The sequence below is a fragment of the Uloborus diversus genome, chromosome 8, assembly GCF_026930045.1.
Source record: "Uloborus diversus isolate 005 chromosome 8, Udiv.v.3.1, whole genome shotgun sequence".
Classification (NCBI taxonomy): Eukaryota; Metazoa; Arthropoda; class Arachnida; order Araneae; family Uloboridae; genus Uloborus; species Uloborus diversus.
Window position 1 is genome coordinate 87,337,412 of NC_072738.1, and position 17,754 is coordinate 87,355,165.

The 17,754-nt window shown below is 33.5% G+C and overlaps 1 protein-coding gene across 1 annotated transcript; it reads left to right on the plus strand.

Moving 5' to 3' along the window:
• Positions 1 to 1,142: 1,142 nt before the first annotated feature.
• On the plus strand, positions 1,143 to 17,663 carry LOC129227608 (kelch-like protein diablo). Its single transcript, XM_054862196.1, has 9 exons — positions 1,143 to 1,394; positions 2,181 to 2,453; positions 4,222 to 4,380; positions 7,009 to 7,219; positions 8,523 to 8,706; positions 10,592 to 10,735; positions 13,769 to 13,902; positions 15,574 to 15,782; positions 17,038 to 17,663. Exons 1-9 carry the CDS (start codon positions 1,143 to 1,145, stop codon positions 17,227 to 17,229), a joined length of 1,758 nt encoding a protein of 585 aa, XP_054718171.1. The 3' UTR covers positions 17,230 to 17,663.
• Positions 17,664 to 17,754: the final 91 nt, after the last annotated feature.

Consider the following 17,754-nt stretch of genomic DNA (forward strand, 5'->3'; position numbering starts at 1 on the left):
GGCCATTGATCTTCATTGGGGACTAATTAATTGACTAGGACCAGCCTAGCTGGGCCCAGAGCCTGTTGCTGGTCGTCACATTTGTATTTGTATTTATATTATTACGCTCACGTATAAATTTAAAATTAAGTAAGTATTATGAGAGAAAGGGAGGACTATGTTCTACACAATATAACACTAGACTACTTAAGTGTAGTGGTCTAACAACTCAATTTACATTCTATAATATAAATGTTTTGAATTATTGTGTAATTATATATATTATATAGAATAAAATTGTACCTCTTTTTTTTCGGACACTAGATATTTCTACAAATTATTAAAACTAATAAATTTAACTACCGTATATACTCGTGTATAAGTCGAGAAATTTATTACAAAAAATGATGTTTAAAGTTAGGAGGTCTTCTAATATGAGGGCAGAATTTCTGAAAATTTTCGCTGATTTTTTTTCTTAGAAAAGACACTTGAAAACGTTAACATTTTTCCGATTTTAGTCCATTCCTTTGAATCAGATGCTAAAGAAATAAATACGCTATGATTTTACATGGTCTGAGTGTGAAATAAAAGAATAAATAATTATCGTAAACGACTGACTACGCGAAAAGTGCGGGAATCGTTGTATTCGATATAAAAGCAACCAGTAAAAACAATTGTAACAGCAAAATTGAGATTGCAAAAGTGAACCCTTTTAAAGTAAAAGAGTAAAAATTGGACGTTTTTTAGCATAAAAATGTTCATTACATTTCATTTTCCTCCTTTTTTAGCTTTTAAATTCAAAATTAGCAGCAAAACGCTCCCGTTTTCTCCAAAAGTACGGACTTGACTTATACACGGGTTTTAGATTTTTTTCCCCGATTTTTCTCCTAAAAGTAGGGGTTCGACTTATGCGTGAGATCAACCCATACGCGAGTATATACAGTAGCAGTTCTTTACTGCTATCTTGATATTTCTATGTTTGTTAGGGAATACAAAATGATGTGAAGGATATTTTTGTTAATTGCAGTTTTATGTTTACTTAAGTAATGAATTTTAAGCATCTTTATTCTGCATCCGAATTTTTTCCTTAGTTTGTGTGACAAATGATTCTTCAGATAATTTTAAATATTTGTTTCCCCAATAATAGTGCATCTTCCACCATCATGGGAGAAATCTTACGTTCTGCAGAGCTGGAATGCCCATCCAGCCCCGCTCGTTTGGAATATACATCTGACAAACATCCACGACACACGCTGGAAGCTGTAAATCTGTTACGGAAACATCGTGAACTTTGTGATGTAGTACTCGTTGTTGGACAACGGAGATTGTTTGCACATCGTGTTGTTCTTTCTGCCTGTAGTCCGTATTTTCATGCTATGTTTACAGGAGAACTTGCAGAAAGTAGACAAACAGAGGTTTGTGTTATTTTTATTACAAAAATTTGTTGATTATTTTATATCTGCAATTAACTATTATTTTGTTAACTGGCTTCTCATTTAAAATGAAGCTTAGCTTAAAGTCATTTCAGTATTTTTAAATGTAGCTTTAGTCAGACACGATTGTGTACATTTGCATTATAATGACCAATTTTGTTTGGACATCAGTGGCTGTTATAACGAGCATCAACGGAAGCAGCAAGAAGCAAAGGGATGTAATTGGGCTGTTTAAAGTTTCGAGTAAATCCTGTTGAAATTTCAGATCCTAGTTAGGCTTTCATCAAAAAAAAAAAAAAATCAAAATCATGCTGTACAGCAGCAGTTACCAGGGCTACTAGTACTATTTCTGGCCTCCTAAGCGGAAGAGAGTTTCTCCTATCATTTATACTGGTTATCTCCAAATTTTTAATTTTGCCACTTACCTCCCTTTGCCTCTCACTACCTCGGCTATATTTGTCTAACAATACAAGGGCGTCATATTTCGATGTGATAATTAATGTCACTGCCGCTCTGCATGGATGATAAGGTGAACTCTTCACTATTCCTGTGCTATAAGGCAATCCTGTCATTTTGTGGCCATTCCATATTTATTATATCTATGGTTTTTTCAATTCTATTCCTAAAAACCTTGTAAAAGCATGTAATTTCATAATTTAGAAAAAAAAAATGGTTCTTTTCTGTCTTAAAAAAACTTTTTTTTTTTTTAGTAAATGGGAACAAGTTGATTGTTAACCAGTGCACTCAAATAGTGCTATATGTTTTCAGGTGACAATTCGTGACATAGATGAACATGCAATGGAACTTTTAATTGACTTTGCATACACTTCACATGTGGTGGTAGAAGAAGGCAATGTGCAAGTTCTCCTTCCCGCTGCCTGCCTTTTACAGATGGCGGAGATCCAAGAGGTGTGCTGTGAGTTTTTGAAGCGCCAATTGGATCCATCCAATTGCCTTGGCATCAGGGCTTTTGCTGATACACATTCTTGCAGGGAGCTGCTCAGAATTGCAGATAAATTCACTCAACACAACTTCCAAGAAGTGAGTTTAGAGTTTCCTCTGTTTGATATTTTTACTTTCTTCTATATCTAATATATAGAAGAAAGTATTGGATTCGTGCAAATTTTCGAATTTCGAATTTTGACGGATTCGAACGTTTTGAGGTGTGCTGAGTTCATTTCGACCATTTTTGGAAAATGTCTGTCTGTCTGTGTGTGTGTGTGTGTATGTGTGTGTGTGTATGTGTGTGTGTGTATGTATGTGTGTCTCAGTCTGTGTGTGACCAGTTTTTTGTGGCCGCTCTAAAACAAAAACTACCGCATGAAATCGAACGAAATTTAGTACACATATGTGCCCCTATGTGAACTTGTGCCCATTAGTTTTTGGCGCGAATTCCTCCAAGGGGGGGTGGAGCAATGGGACGTTTTTCGAGTTACGCGTGCTTGCTATTCCTCAGGAAGTAACTGGCGGAATCAAACAAAATTTGGTCCATATGTTGGTATTAACAGGAACAGGTGCTGATTCAATTTTGGTGTCAATAACTCAAACGGGGGTTGAGCTATAGAACGTTTTTTGTCGTCAATTGTGACTGCTGTATCTCAAGAAATAATGAACGGAATGAAAGAAAAATTTATCGGCAAGTAACCCTTAGTGGGTATAAGAACTGATTTTATTTTTGTGTCAACAGCTAAAAAGGGGGTAGCGCAATCACCCGTTCTTTTTTTCCATTTTGAGTACCCTATCTCAAGAAGAAATGCTACGTTCTGGTTGAAATTTGGAATATATGTGAATCCATATGTAAACAGGCTTTGGTTCGATTTTGACGCCGATCGCTCCAAGACGTATTGATTTTTTTTTTTTGCGAATAAAAATATTTTTATTAATGCAACAATAAGAAAGATAAATCGTAATAGATTGTCGTCTGCGTATTTCTCGTGATTTTAATTGTATGGAAATGATAGGAAATATTATCTCAATGATTTAAAATTTTTAACTGTTGCCATCTTATGTTTGTTAATAAATAAAATATTTGTAATTAATTCAAGTTAAGCTTTTAAAGTAACTTTCAATTTTCGCTCTTTGTTTTGTTTTTACAATAATTCAGACATTGGGATGGTCGTCAAGTTTTTGCATGTGTAATTTTGTTTTTGTTAGGAATATTGCTTCCTCGTCAAGCATGGGGAGGGATCAGAAAAAGGAAAAATATAGAAGAAAGTTTCGTGATGGCCACAACATACTAGTTATCTTTTGTAATGTGTGGCATTTTTCAGTTTAAAACTGAAAATTACTTAAGTATAATTGGATAGACCATCAATATGCACGAGGGAGAATGTTTTACTATTTGTATATACAGTTGGCTCTCTATTTAACGACATTCAAGGGACTGCAGAAAATCATCCTTGCGTAGAACGCGTCCTTAAATAGAATGCTTTTATAACTACAGTGAAGCATTTGGGACCGTGAAAAGTTGTCTTTAAATAGAGAAAGTTATTAGACTCAATAGAGCGTTGTTAAACATAGAGCAAACTGTAGTTCTATATTCTGAATTGGTATTCCAGCTGTGCTGTTTGTTGCAGTATGAATGACATTTGTTTTGTGAGGTTTGTTTTAATTGCATGTTTTATCTTGAAAAGAGCATATTTAATTTGGCTATGGTTAATAATTCTAGAAAAACACTTTGCTCATTAGCCAAAATCTTTTTCTATCATTTCTACAGTAATGCACTGAAATATTTTTTGTTGTACATGTCATTGAAATGCTGTAAAACATTTTTGTGATATTTTTTATTGAAATGATCATTTCTCAATAGGTTATGGAAAGTGAAGAATTCCTGTTACTTCCTGTCAATCAGCTTGTGGACATCATCTCAAGTGATGAACTTAATGTGCGGAGTGAAGAACAAGTTTTTAATGCAGTCATGGCTTGGGTTAAGTATGATGTTACCCAACGTAGACAACATCTTACTCAGGTATATATTATAATGCCTGGTCATTATTTATATTAGATGTTTTAATGCAACAGCTGTTGTAAGGAGTTGATATTAGATTTTATCAACTTCTTACATAGCCTTTGCATTGAAACATCTCTTGTGTATCTGAGAACTTAGATCTGAAAATTCAAAATTTTCAGTAGCCAGTCATCAGACGATACTTTTACTGTAGTAGCAATTAGGGCTGGGCGATGCATCAGAAAACACCAATGTATGCCCTAATTCATGACACCGCTTTAGAATTCTTCTCTAAATGGATGCATGGGCACCGCATTTATGGACGATACACTGATCCATGGTCCTGTTGCCTACTTAACCTCCGATCTCTCCACAACAGCATTGCATTGGCAGCGAGACAAACTAAATGCAGCATAATAACTAACAACAACGGTGTAAAAAATTCAGAAACTTTCCATGAGAGCCGATGTGAGGAGAGGTAATTGGATTGCCAACGAGCCAAATCAACATCAGCCACGTTTTACAGTTCTGATGTGAAACTGTGTGATTCATTATGGCAAACCTTTTGTACCGAGGTCATAAGTCAAAATGGGGAAGGGGGAGATGCTTGATGAGTTTTGGCTAAGTTTTGATCATACTTGGCTGGAGAAATTTCAAAAACATGAGCCAAACCGAACTATTTTTTTTTTGCTTAATATCGGACATGCATATAATGATTGATGCTAAGAAGTGTAAACTTTATTGATCAGAAAATTTAGAAAAAGTTCTAAAGCAGTTATTTAAACTATAGATTTAGAAAAATATCAAAGCATTTTAATATTGATTCAAAAAATCTAGGCAATTACGCAGTCACAGAAAATTGTGCAATAAGTTACCACCTTTGAGCCAAGGCTAAAACAGAATTACATATTGCATATAGGAAATGTTTTATAATTATTTTAGTATGGTTGCAATTGAAAATGTCTAGTGTATGCAGAAATGTTTCTGTAGATTCCTTTTTTTTAGTAATAAAATCTATTTGTAAGCATCTTGTATTTTCTTTTTTTATATATGTTGAAATATTTACTATTTGAAATTGAAATGAATGTGACAAATATTATGTATATTAAGCATTTCTGCATAAATAAAAAAACTGAAGCTATAGTGAACGTAAAGCATAATCGATAAGCCTTATCAAAAAAACTTAACGTTACACGCCAATGTTCCCAGACGGGAATATGCCCAAAATATTAGATTTTTTTTTTTGAAAAATTCTTCTTGCGTTGTTTAAAAGTGCATAACAGTCCTATTTTTATGAAGCAATTGAATATTTTACACTTGGATCATAGAGAGGTGGTTAAAGGGTTAAGTACCATAAACTCAACAGTAAAACATGTATTTACATCCAAATAAGCAAAAACGCTAACAAGTAACCCTACCCAAGTGTGAATCACCAATTGAAATAAAACTTTGCACATTGATGGAGCACTTAAAAATATTGAACCCGTGGTTTTTTTTATTATTATTTTTTTTTATTTTTATTGTCAACAAACACCTTTAATTATGTGAAATTTACCCCTAAATATTGGATAATTGGTAGGCTTGCTAGATGTTCCGGTTCAACCGGGATAGTCCCAGTTTTCAGATGAAATCCTGGTGTCCCGGTCGGTTTACTTCATGTCCCGGAAAATGATAAATTTGACTACAAAAGTCGGACAAAATTTTCCAGGGAAGGATTATTTAGGGTAATTACCTTTTCATTTGAAACATTAACTTGTAAAACCAATATCGCATTAGCTTTCGAGGATTTTTACAAGATTAAAACCAAAAAAAAAAGACCTAGCAAATGAAATAATTAGTTAGTTTAGCTCATAATTACTAACCATTTTTTTCATAGTATAAAGAATAAAATACCATTTACAACACTAAAAACCAGATAGGGGTGTGTATTTGAGGCTCATGCCAGATTTTATTGAAATCAGAAATGGTGAGGTCAATAAAGGTGGTTTTTTTCTGACATGGAATTGGTCATAGCTCAACAGAGTAAAATAGCAATTGATGGTTTATCCCTATAAATAGAATTTTCAGAAAAATCTTGATACACGTCAATTATAGTTTGCTTAGTTTTTCAAATTGTCATACACTCTGTAAGTTAGAGGGGCTGTCCATTAAGTTATTTTGATAAGGTTAAAGGTACAGTTTTCATGTTAGCTTCAAAATGTCTCCAAGTTTGGTGTCATTTGGCATTTCTTCCCAAATTTGCCGCCAAAAATAATGTCAACTTGCCGATATTTTTAAAATTTCTTGTCGATTCCATCACACAATGTTAAATGGTGGCAGGCAAAGTCAACATGCAGGTAAAGTTTCAAGAACTAAGGTAATTTTAAACAAAAATTAATGGAATAAATGCCAAATTGAGCCAGAGAACAACAAATTAAGCTAATATAAACATAAAAGTAATTGCTATTTACAAAATTCAACAATATACACTATCTTTTTTTTTTTTTTTATTTTTTTCAATTAAAAAGTTTTTTTACACTCGATGTACACTTTTTATTGCATGATAGTGTCACAAAATTTAACTTCTTTTTTTTTGTTAATATAAGTTGTTAAGCCTAATGAACTCATGAAACAAGACCTTTAATCGATCCAACATCTTCTTGTGTATAGGTTCTTCAGCATGTACGACTTCCTCTCCTCAGCCCAAAGTTTCTTGTCGGGAGTGTGGGAGCGGACCTACTGATTCGTGGGGATGAGGGTTGCCGAGATCTTGTAGACGAAGCCAAAAACTATCTTCTACTACCTCAGGAGAGACCTTTGATGCAAGGACCCAGGACTAGGCCACGAAAACCAGTGCGCAGAGGGGAGGTACTCTTTGCAGGTATATAATTAAATATTAGGCTTTGTTAATGAGTTAGGAATTTGTTTGTGCCTGAAAGGAAGCAACCACTAGAAAAATTAATGGATAATTTGTTGCTAGTGGAATATTAAAAATAAAATATTTAATAGATCTATGTTTAGAAAGTAATTAGTGATTTTTTTTACCTAAGCTTGATTGCACTTGGAGCTGACACTTGTTGGTGGTGTTAGGATTCCAGAATGCAGCATAATGTCAAGCAGCGATACACCATAAAATTTTGCTTTAAAATGTTAGACTAAAGCCTTTATTTTGGAGACATTTCATAAATTGTTACTAAAGTATTTTTTAAAGTAATAAGACTTACTGAATCATTCCATCTATCTGCCACTGTGAGTGAAGTGTCTAGCATGGAGACAGTGATCAAATGGATTCTCTCCATGTTTCTGTCCTCCAGTGATTGAATCATGTAATAGATTTTTTTGTGTAGCATCTTGCCTGAAATATAGAGAAAAATAGTTCAAAATAATGCCATGTTCATAAAACTCAATGCGTGGGGATGTTTTGACTCAATGCAGAAGTGTGTTGTGTCACATTGCGTAGCTTAACTGTAAGCATATATATAGTCGGTCCATAAGTCAATCAATCAATTCCTGTTTGAGTTCCTTTCATTTGGAGCTGTGCTCCTTCTTTTCAGCTGGGCTAGGTGCTATGGTGTGGTTTAATTTGCCAAGTGCTGATTACCTTGGGAAATTTATTTAATTCAAATGTGTGAAATGTGAAATAAATTTGGTGGAGGATAGGGTTTCTTTTTTAAGGTTATTCATTAAAACCCAAAAAATCCTGTCATCAAACCACATGCCCACTACTTGTTGTTTTACAGTGTTTGCTTTTAGAGCTTGCTTTTATTTAATATTACTTGTATAAATAAAAATATTATATACAGTGAAATTCCATTACAAGGAATACCAATGCAGTGAAATTCCATTACAAGGAATACCAATGCAGTGAAATTCCATTACAAGGAATACCAATACAGCGAAATTTCAGTTTCAACGAAATACATTTTCAGTCCCTGTATAATTGCCATTACAGTATTGGAATTCCATAACAACGAAATTCTCGTTGCAACGAACAAAATTTGTGGTCTTTTGAAATTCGTTGTAACAGGATTTTACTGTAGTCATGGCTTTTATTTACTAAATTTCTCTTTATGACTTAACCAAAATCACTCAGTACTTGGCTTTTTCTACTTAATCACATAATATATTTAAGTTCTAAAATTATAGAAATTATATGCTCCTCTTATCATCTCTTTTATTTTTAGTGGGTGGCTGGTGCAGTGGGGATGCAATTGCTAGTGTTGAAAGATATGACCCTCAAGGCAATGAGTGGCGCATGGCTGCACCCATGTCTAAGAGAAGATGTGGTGTGGGAGTAGCTGTTTTGAATGACCTTTTGTATGCAGTTGGAGGTCATGATGGTCAATCCTATCTCAATTCCATTGAAAGGTAATTTATTCTATTAACAAGAAATTTAAAATGTTTATATATATATAAAGGTTAAAGTTATAAAATGTTAACCTACTCAAAATGCAGCTAGATCATTAAATGTATTTAAATATATGTTGTGAATTATTTCACTGACATGATTAATTTTTAAATTATATTGCTGACATCTTCAGAACCCTGTACTGTGTAGTGATATAATCACTGCTTCTCTTCTCTGTCGACGAAGCAGTTTACTACCCATTGTCTAATTTTCATTGTTCAATGTTTTTCGAAAATTTCTCATTGTTGTTTACACTTTTGTGCATGCCTAATACCTATACATACTGTGAGCCTCTTCTTAATCGGGGTAACAGATAAACAAATACCCTGTTTAGAAGCATAAAACCATCCAGAGCCGAATATTTCCCCATAGACCCAATGTTACATATCCCTGTTTAAATCGAATAATGCCCCCCAGATAAGCCATTAAGACTAGTCTGCTTTTGTTAATATTTCTGCTAAGGAAATTTTTGAATGAATTAATCATTAATAATGAAGTAAAGAATTGTTTATATACTCCCCCTTGTTTATTTCGCTTCCATAAAGTTCCGATTATTTCCTAATCATTTTAAGACAAAAGTGCATAGTTTGTGTCATGAAATGTTTTTTGTCATTTTCTCCTCCCCCAAATTCCAAAAATGTCTGCTGGCCTATCTTTCTTGGTTTCTGTTGAAGAAGAAATAATTTCAGGTATGGAAGGTTAAATAAAAGGAGAGAAAGTTTATTTTGTTTGTCAAAGCATTGGCGAAAAGAATTGTCACAAAATGAATTCAATTCATAATCTTATAAATAATCCCTGTGAATTATAATCTTACAACTGTTATGTTTGAAAAAATTTGCATTAGTAGCTGGTTAACCTTGTGAAATCATAAAGATTTGGCATTGTTGCGATTTGGTCTTTTTCACTGATAGGATGAACCTTGTCAGTCCATTGAAAGACTTATAATTTAAAGTAATAAGTGAAGAAACAACATGCAAAGACATTTTAAAAAAATTATTAATATTATTATGCAGAATGCTGAAGCCCAAAGTTAAGTTCAAACTTATTTACATTTCTTAAAATTTACGTCTATATTTATAGTAAAAACGTGTATTTATATTAGTTCATTGAACTTATTTCAAAACGTTTTAGCCACTTACATTGATTACTTCTTTCAAATAGCTAGTGATTGATCAGTGTAATTTTTTAAAAATCAATACATTTCGAAGGATCATGATGTTTTATTTTACAGACTGCTCTCTCTCCAGCTTTTGTTCCCTTATTTCTAACTTTCAAAAGCCTGAAATCTCCATCCAGTTAGGTTTTGTCTTAAAATGATTCTTTCCATTTTCATCACTTAACAGCTGCTCGATTGGCATGATGTTTGTTTTTCACATGACCTATTCTCTTCTGGTTTTGACTAATAGCTTTGTAATAGAGAGTGAAAAATAGTTTGAGACAAAAAAATAGTAAATGTGCATGATTATTTTAGGACTGAACCAAAATTGGTTGGAGATACTTAATTTATATAGCATTAGTCATGTGGAATCTTTTGAATACTTCTGGTATAAATCATTCATAATTTTGTAAATAATATACTGAACAAGATTTTCTAATAGGATAATTTGTTTCCTATTATGTTGTATTACAATTCTATTTATTAAGTTAGTTTGAGTTTCATTTCCTGTAATTTGTATTGCAGTAATCATTTGATATTTTAATGATTAAATATAGCTTTATTTTAATATTTTTTGGAACCAAAAATTAAGATTTTTTAAAAGTAAAGTCTGCTTTTTCTGATGAAACCTTCCTCTTTTAGGTTAGTTTAAATAATAAGAGCCGTTTATTTGTTTATTTTCCTGATAGATATGACCCACAAACTAATCAGTGGAGCTGTGATGTTGCCCCTACAAGCTCTTGCCGTACAAGTGTTGGTGTAGCAGTTCTGGATGGATATTTGTATGCAGTTGGAGGGCAAGATGGCGTTTCTTGCTTGAACTTCGTTGAGCGGTAGAATATTTTCTTAGATAAATTCTACATTTGCAAAAAATAATTAAAATTTGAATTACGTACCTTCCATTTATCTGTAAAAATAATTTCGAAGAAAAAAAAAACATTGATCAAGGAGTAAAAGAGTGAAAAGTTGATAATACTCAGCAGCCTCTCTCATTCAAAAATCTTCTTTGTCATGTCTTGGTTTCTTAATGAATGTTTTGGTGTAGTATAAAAAACTCTCTTAGCTACAAAAATTGGGTGCAGTATAGTAAACTTTCTCTTAGCCGCAAAAATCCAATTAAAACAATAGAACAATAAAACCTTCTTGTTTGGAAAAAATAAAAAAAGAACCTGAATAGACTAATGTAATTATTTTAGTTGCCTACAAAGAAATTTGTTTGGTATAATATTTTTGCTCAATGTTTCGCAATAAATACTATAGATCATAGTGTTTTCAACTGTCTTGTCTTATTGCAAAAAAAATATTAAAATAATATTTTATTTGCAATATGCTAATGAAAACCACTCTTTTTATTCTAAAGTTTATGATTTTAACTTGAATTTATTTTGTTAGTCTCTATTTTTAAACAGTTTCATCTTCAGTTTCATATTAGGTTTAGACGTGCAATAAGTGAAATCTTAATTGTATGCAAATGTTGGCTAGTTACAAAAAGAAATACTTGTGAAATGATAGGATTTTGAAAATGCAATAATATTTATTGTTAAAAATATGATGAGCCCTAATTTTAGTGCAAAATTTTTTAAGACTTCAGTTCTTTAAGAAAAACAAAAAGTCAAACAGTAAAGTAATTAATGAATATTTTAAGTGATTGATTCTTTTACAATTATATTTATTTGCATTTTTTTTAAATATTTTATTTGGTAATCACATATATTTTATCTGGCATCTGCATAAAGTTTTGATATGTGAGTTTAAAGTTGGAATTCCAGAGGACTCAATATTCAAATTATGTTTGATTTTAGCTGTAAAATTCTAGCTGATTAAAAATGAACAGTAAATCACCATCATACTATCCAAAACTGTTTCAGTTTTTGATTATAGAAAAAAAGTTCCATTAATGTACATGGATGGCAATAAATCTGAAATCTTCTAATGTTATTTTTTTCTTCTCCTATTCCTGTACCCCTACCCTCTTGACAGTTTTGAGAATATTCATCAGAAATGTTTACAATATTATTAGAATGAATTCTGTATCAAGTAAAATGTGCCTTGAGCATGAATTTCAGTGTAATTTATCTTACATGGCAATCCCTCCATAAATATTAAGTTCTGACCTTAAATCTGAAAAATTCCTCGTTCAGAATTAATAATCCTTAATGTGCTTGATTTTTATCCTGTATTATATACTGGTTTCCAAGTACAACAAGCATTACATGTTTTTTTTTTTTTTTTTTTTTTTTGAGCAATCACGATTGCTTATTGTTCTCACTTGACCGTCCTTGATGTTCCGGTTCCTTTTTCAGCTTGGACTAGGGCTGCAGCACCACCGTCTACCGGCGGCGGAGCGGCTGGTCTTGAGCATTGTCCACCGGAATCCACTTTCCCCTGTACACACTCCCCTGTGCGCGCACGCCTTTACACACATACACACGCCTACGTGCACACACGTAAGCCTACACACACAATTATACACACGTAACCACCCAGGAGGAGGGACATGCTTGGGGGGGGGGAGCCATTTCTAGAAACAATAACTCTAACCAGTAGAGTCTTGTCGCAACTCGTGATTGCGAAAAACATAATTTGAATTCAAAGTTTCGGAATTCAAATTACAGTTTTATTTTTTTTTTTTTTATTTATTTATTTTTTTTTTTTTTTGAGCAATCACGATTGCTTATTGCTTTCATTTGACTGTTTTTGATGTCCTATCATTTTTACCACTGCCACCCTCCACAGCATCACCGTCGACTGGGGCCTCACGATGCTGCACCTCTAGCGAAAACCGTCTCCAGGTTTCGTCAATATCCTACACTTACACGCATACACACGCACCTACACACATATACATATATACACCTACACACATACACACACAAACACACACATTCACATACATGCAACTACCCACACACTCATGCCTGCACACAGACACAAACACATATGCCTACACACACATACACATATCCCCCACACACATACACACAACTACCCACACACTCATGCCTGCACACAGACACAAACACACATGCCTACACACACACACACACACCCTCCACACACAAACACACATGCTTACATATACACACACACTCGTGATTGCGAAAAACATAATTTGAATTCAAGATGACAAAATTCAAATTAATTTTTTTTTTTTTTTTTGAGCAATCACGATTGCTTATTGCTTTTATTTGACTGTTTTTGATGTCCTATCATTTTATTTTCCCACCGCCACCCTCTGCACCATCACCGTGGACAGGCGGGCTCCTCACGATGCTGCACCTATAGCGAAAGCCGTCTCCAGGTTGCATCCATGTCCTACACACACGCGCATACATACACAACTACACACACACTCGCGCACATACAAACACATACACCTATACACACATACACCTATACACACATACACCTATACACACATACACCTATACACACATACACCTATACACACATACACCTATACACACATACACCTACACACACAAACACATACACACACAAACACACACGCATACATATACACACAACTACCCAAACATTTATTCCTGCACACAGACACAAACACATATGCCGACAAACACATACGCATACATACACACACAACTACCCACACATTCCTGCCTGCACACAGACACAAACACATATGCCTACACATGCATACACATACCCCCCCCCACACTTAAGCCTGCACACAGACACAAACACACATACCTGGTACACACAAACACCCCCTCCCACAAACACACATGCCTACATACACACACTCGTGATTGCGAAAAACATAATTTGAATTCAAGATGTCAAAATTCAAATTAATTTTGCTTTTAATTTTTTTTTTTTAAATATAATGTTTAACTTTGTTACAGATATGATCCACAAACAAATCGTTGGACCAAAGTCGCTCCTATGAGCACTAAAAGATTAGGAGTGGCTGTTGCTGTATTGGGAGGATATCTGTATGCAGTAGGAGGCTCAGATGGATCTTCTCCCCTCAACTCAGGTATTGTATATCTTTGCATCATATGAATTGCTGTTGTCCAAAATGATCATATTGAGCAATAATGAACTTAATATTTCTTGTTTCTGAAATTTGACGGAATGTTAGTGTAGAAAAAAAGTGATAAAAAGCTGTGACATCACTCATTTAAATGACTCTTTTACTACGCCCTGTTTTGCAAACCTTTTTGTTGTACCCTTTCTCTTTCAGAGAATTTTTTGTCATCCATGCAAAAATTAACAGCTTTTAGAACTTTTATTTTCCATGGTTTCATAATTTGTTCGCCTGGTTCAATTTCTTCTGATTTGTATTACTTGAAGTGTGGAATTGAACAGGGAAGCTTTGAGTACGTCTAATTTTATTCACAGTAAATTAAAAAATACTTCCATTAATTATCAAAACTTTGTATGTTGAGGATTCTCATAGAATTATTGTCTTGAATTTTGGTCCAACAATTATAAAATCTCAAAAATCCTTTTACAGTCGAATTTTTTTACAAAAAAAAGGAAAGAAATTTGCCTTTTAATAAACCGCAGTTTTTGCATCTGGTGTATTTAGTTGGAAAACATGACTTATGGTGTATTTGCAGTATTTCTTGTCAGTATGGGTCATCTTAGATTGACAGAGTTAGGCTTGCTCTTAAGTTCTGGTTGAAAAAACATAAAAATTAGGTCAAAAGTCAGTATTTTGAATGCTCTTCCATCGTTTGGCATTGCAGGTCCTACAAAGACTCTTCTGCTAAAGTCATTCATGACTGTTCATCTGTTTCTAATTCTGATTTTTGGAAATGTCAACACATTTGAAAGGATTCTGCTTCAATTGTCAATGATTTGTCTAGTACCTTCTGTTTATTTCAGTTTGGAAATCTTTTCTATGGCATTCTCTTTCCTGCAACATTTCCTGAGGGCAGCTGTCCTTGCTTCTTTCTCGCCATCTGGGTTACCATAATGTTTCTGGCTTCCATTAATCTTATGTATACCCTCTTTCATCTTGATTAATTTCTCACTTGCCTATGTACAAGTTATCATGAACCTCTCCTTTTGTGTTCTGATGGAAAGACTTATGGTAACGAATATTTGCTGCATTTAACTCTCTGTACACCTGTAAATTTGTGTGTGACCGGCTGGTGGCGTGATGGTTAGGCTCTGGCTTTCTACGCTTGTGGACCCAGGTTCTGGCCTGCCTGAGGTGGCCAGTTGGTGGATTTTCAAGATGCAGAAAATCATCAGCGCCCATGTCGTATGATTATGCGGCATGTGAAAGATCCCTAGGGTATTCGTTTGGCTTAGAATCCCTTAGGCAAAATTAAATTCCTAGTGCAATTTTGCATCAAAAGAGAGCCCAGGTGCCTCCATCTGGTGGAAACTGGACATCAAAAAAACTACTGTGTCATGTATCAGCGCCTTAATGGTGACCAATGAAAGACTGATGCATTGTAGGGGAGTGCATTAGCTCTGGTTATGGCCCAGATGCCTCTTGTGGTGGATCGCTTATATAGCCAGCCCCATTGGAAACAAAAAACTAAAAGAAAAAAAAACCTTTTTATTGTGCTTTTACTAACATTGTCTCACTTTTCTTTTTAGTGGGTTTATTTGTTCATTTGAATTTTTTATTAAGTATTATATTGATTATTCTGTGTTTGAATCTTTCTCTTTTTGTTTTACATCACTTTAGTGGAACGTTTTGACCCTCGCACAAATCGTTGGAGCAATGTGGCTTGCATGGGCACAAGAAGAAAGCATCTTGGATGTGCCATCTACAACAATACCATCTATGCTGTTGGAGGAAGAGATGATACTACAGAGTTGAGTTCAGCTGAACGCTATAACCCACAGACCAACCAGTGGCAGCCTATTGTAGCCATGACTTCTCGGAGATCGGGAGTTAGTAATCAGTTTTATTGAAATGCTGTTGATTTTTTAGTTTTGTCTTTAATTGGTAATGTTTGTGTATAATTTAGTAGTGTTAAAAGTTTGAAGAATTTCTATCAAGCTTTCAACCAATTTTCCCCAAAAAAACTTCATTCTTTCAAAGAGAAAAATAATATTCAATGTTCTTAGATGTGATGTGGTACTAAAAGTTTATTTTAGAATTTTACAATCAATATCAAATTTATTGCAAGTAAAAAGTTTGTCTTAGTGCAAAAGTAGGAAAAAAAAGCTTTTTAAAGTATAGTACTGCCCTTTCTCAACTTATTTTCATCCTAAAACTTGCTGGTTTTCATTGATAAAGGAGTTTTATGCAATTCCGAAACATATGTAAACTGTCTGCAGTTTGAATTGAAGATGTATTGTTAAAAAGATAAGTTGAGAGATAATTTTACATCCCACTTCACACTCAACTTTCACCTTTAACATACAATTTGCTAAATTGAAATTTAGAAGTTTTAAAAAGTCCGTATAAAGAAAAAAAAATTATCAAAGAGATTAATTTGAAGTTTTAAGGAACTAAATTGTTGGTTCAGTTTATTTCATGTTTTGACTTACCCAAGTTTGAATTAAATATTGTTAGTGTATTCATTAAAAATTATTTATCAATTTAAGTGGTAGATCAAAATATATTCAAGTTACAACAGCCTTTTGAATTGCAATGTTGTTGTTAACCAGTTTCTTTTTCTTCTTTCTTTAATTTTTTTAATGTTTTGAGTGGTTCTGTTATTGAAAGTAGGGTATTTTTTTGTTTTTGAAAAAATGTGGCTCAGTGCTCAACAATAATCATAAACTAATAGTTCAACCGTTATCCATATTTATGGAGAAACTATTCATTTGACTAATATCTTATGAATTTGTGGATAAAGCAAGCTCCCAATTAATTGTACTCCTTTGTTCTGCAAACTTGCAAAACATCAGATATTATTTTATAAAAATAAAATTTTATTAAGTTCATTAAATATGATTAATAAAACATATAAACTAAGCTTTTCTTAAAGTAAAGATCATTTTTTCAACTTTGGAAATTCAATATCAATTCTGAATTGATTATTTAAGGACAGGTTATTTTTATTTATTCAAGAATTTCATTAGTTTTGTGGTGTTGAAGTGCATGTTTTTTTCATTGGAAATTAATTTTGATTTCAGAAAAGTTGTGTGTTCAGTGATTTGTGTAAGGGGAAACTAACAATGAACAAATCTTTTCTAGGTTGGGCTTGCTGTGGTAAATGGCCTTCTATATGCTGTTGGCGGCTTTGATGGAACTTCTTATCTGAAGACAATTGAAGTATATGATCCAGAACAGAATCAATGGCGACTATGTGGTTCAATGAACTACAGACGGCTTGGTGGGGGAGTAGGGGTGGTAAGATTACCCCACCATGAAGCGCACTATTGGTAAACAAATTCTGCTACAGCTGAAATGTGAATGCAATAACATTTTGTGAATATTTCTTTATGCCATCTGATACATTTAACTTCCTCAACAACTTATGGAAAAGATTAATTTGTTGATGTGTTAAATTGTGACTTCTTCAAAAATGATACGAAAACCTTGCCACTCTCGGCTAATTCAAGACTGAAAGAGGGTGTATTGTAAAATTTTTAAATATGTATGAAGCAAACTTGCTATTGCCAGTGTGATTTTTGGAATGGCTGTGGTGTATGTGTATTATAAATTCTCCTTGACAGGAAGAATGTTTGAGTTAATACTAAGGATGACAAATCAGTTTTTTCAAAGTAGGGACTAACTAAAAGCGAAAACTCTCTTGTGCCACACTAGAACAGTATTTGGTATCTTTAGAATATTTTGATACTTATGATCATGAAACTCATTGTTCAAAACAGCTTCAGGAACAGAACTGAGAAGATTTAGTCTTCATTTGAAGAAACTAGATGCTAAAATTTTGTTTGAAGTTTTTCACTT

Bases quoted from the DNA above. Each gene is read 5' to 3' on its own strand.
- LOC129227608 (XM_054862196.1), top strand. From the start codon at position 1,143: ATGGGAGAAATCTTACGTTCTGCAGAGCTGGAATGCCCATCCAGCCCC. The intron at 10,736-13,768 runs GTAGAATATTTT...ACTTTGTTACAG, and splicing joins TGCTTGAACTTCGTTGAGCG to ATATGATCCACAAACAAATC. The intron at 15,783-17,037 runs GTTAGTAATCAG...AATCTTTTCTAG, and splicing joins TGACTTCTCGGAGATCGGGA to GTTGGGCTTGCTGTGGTAAA.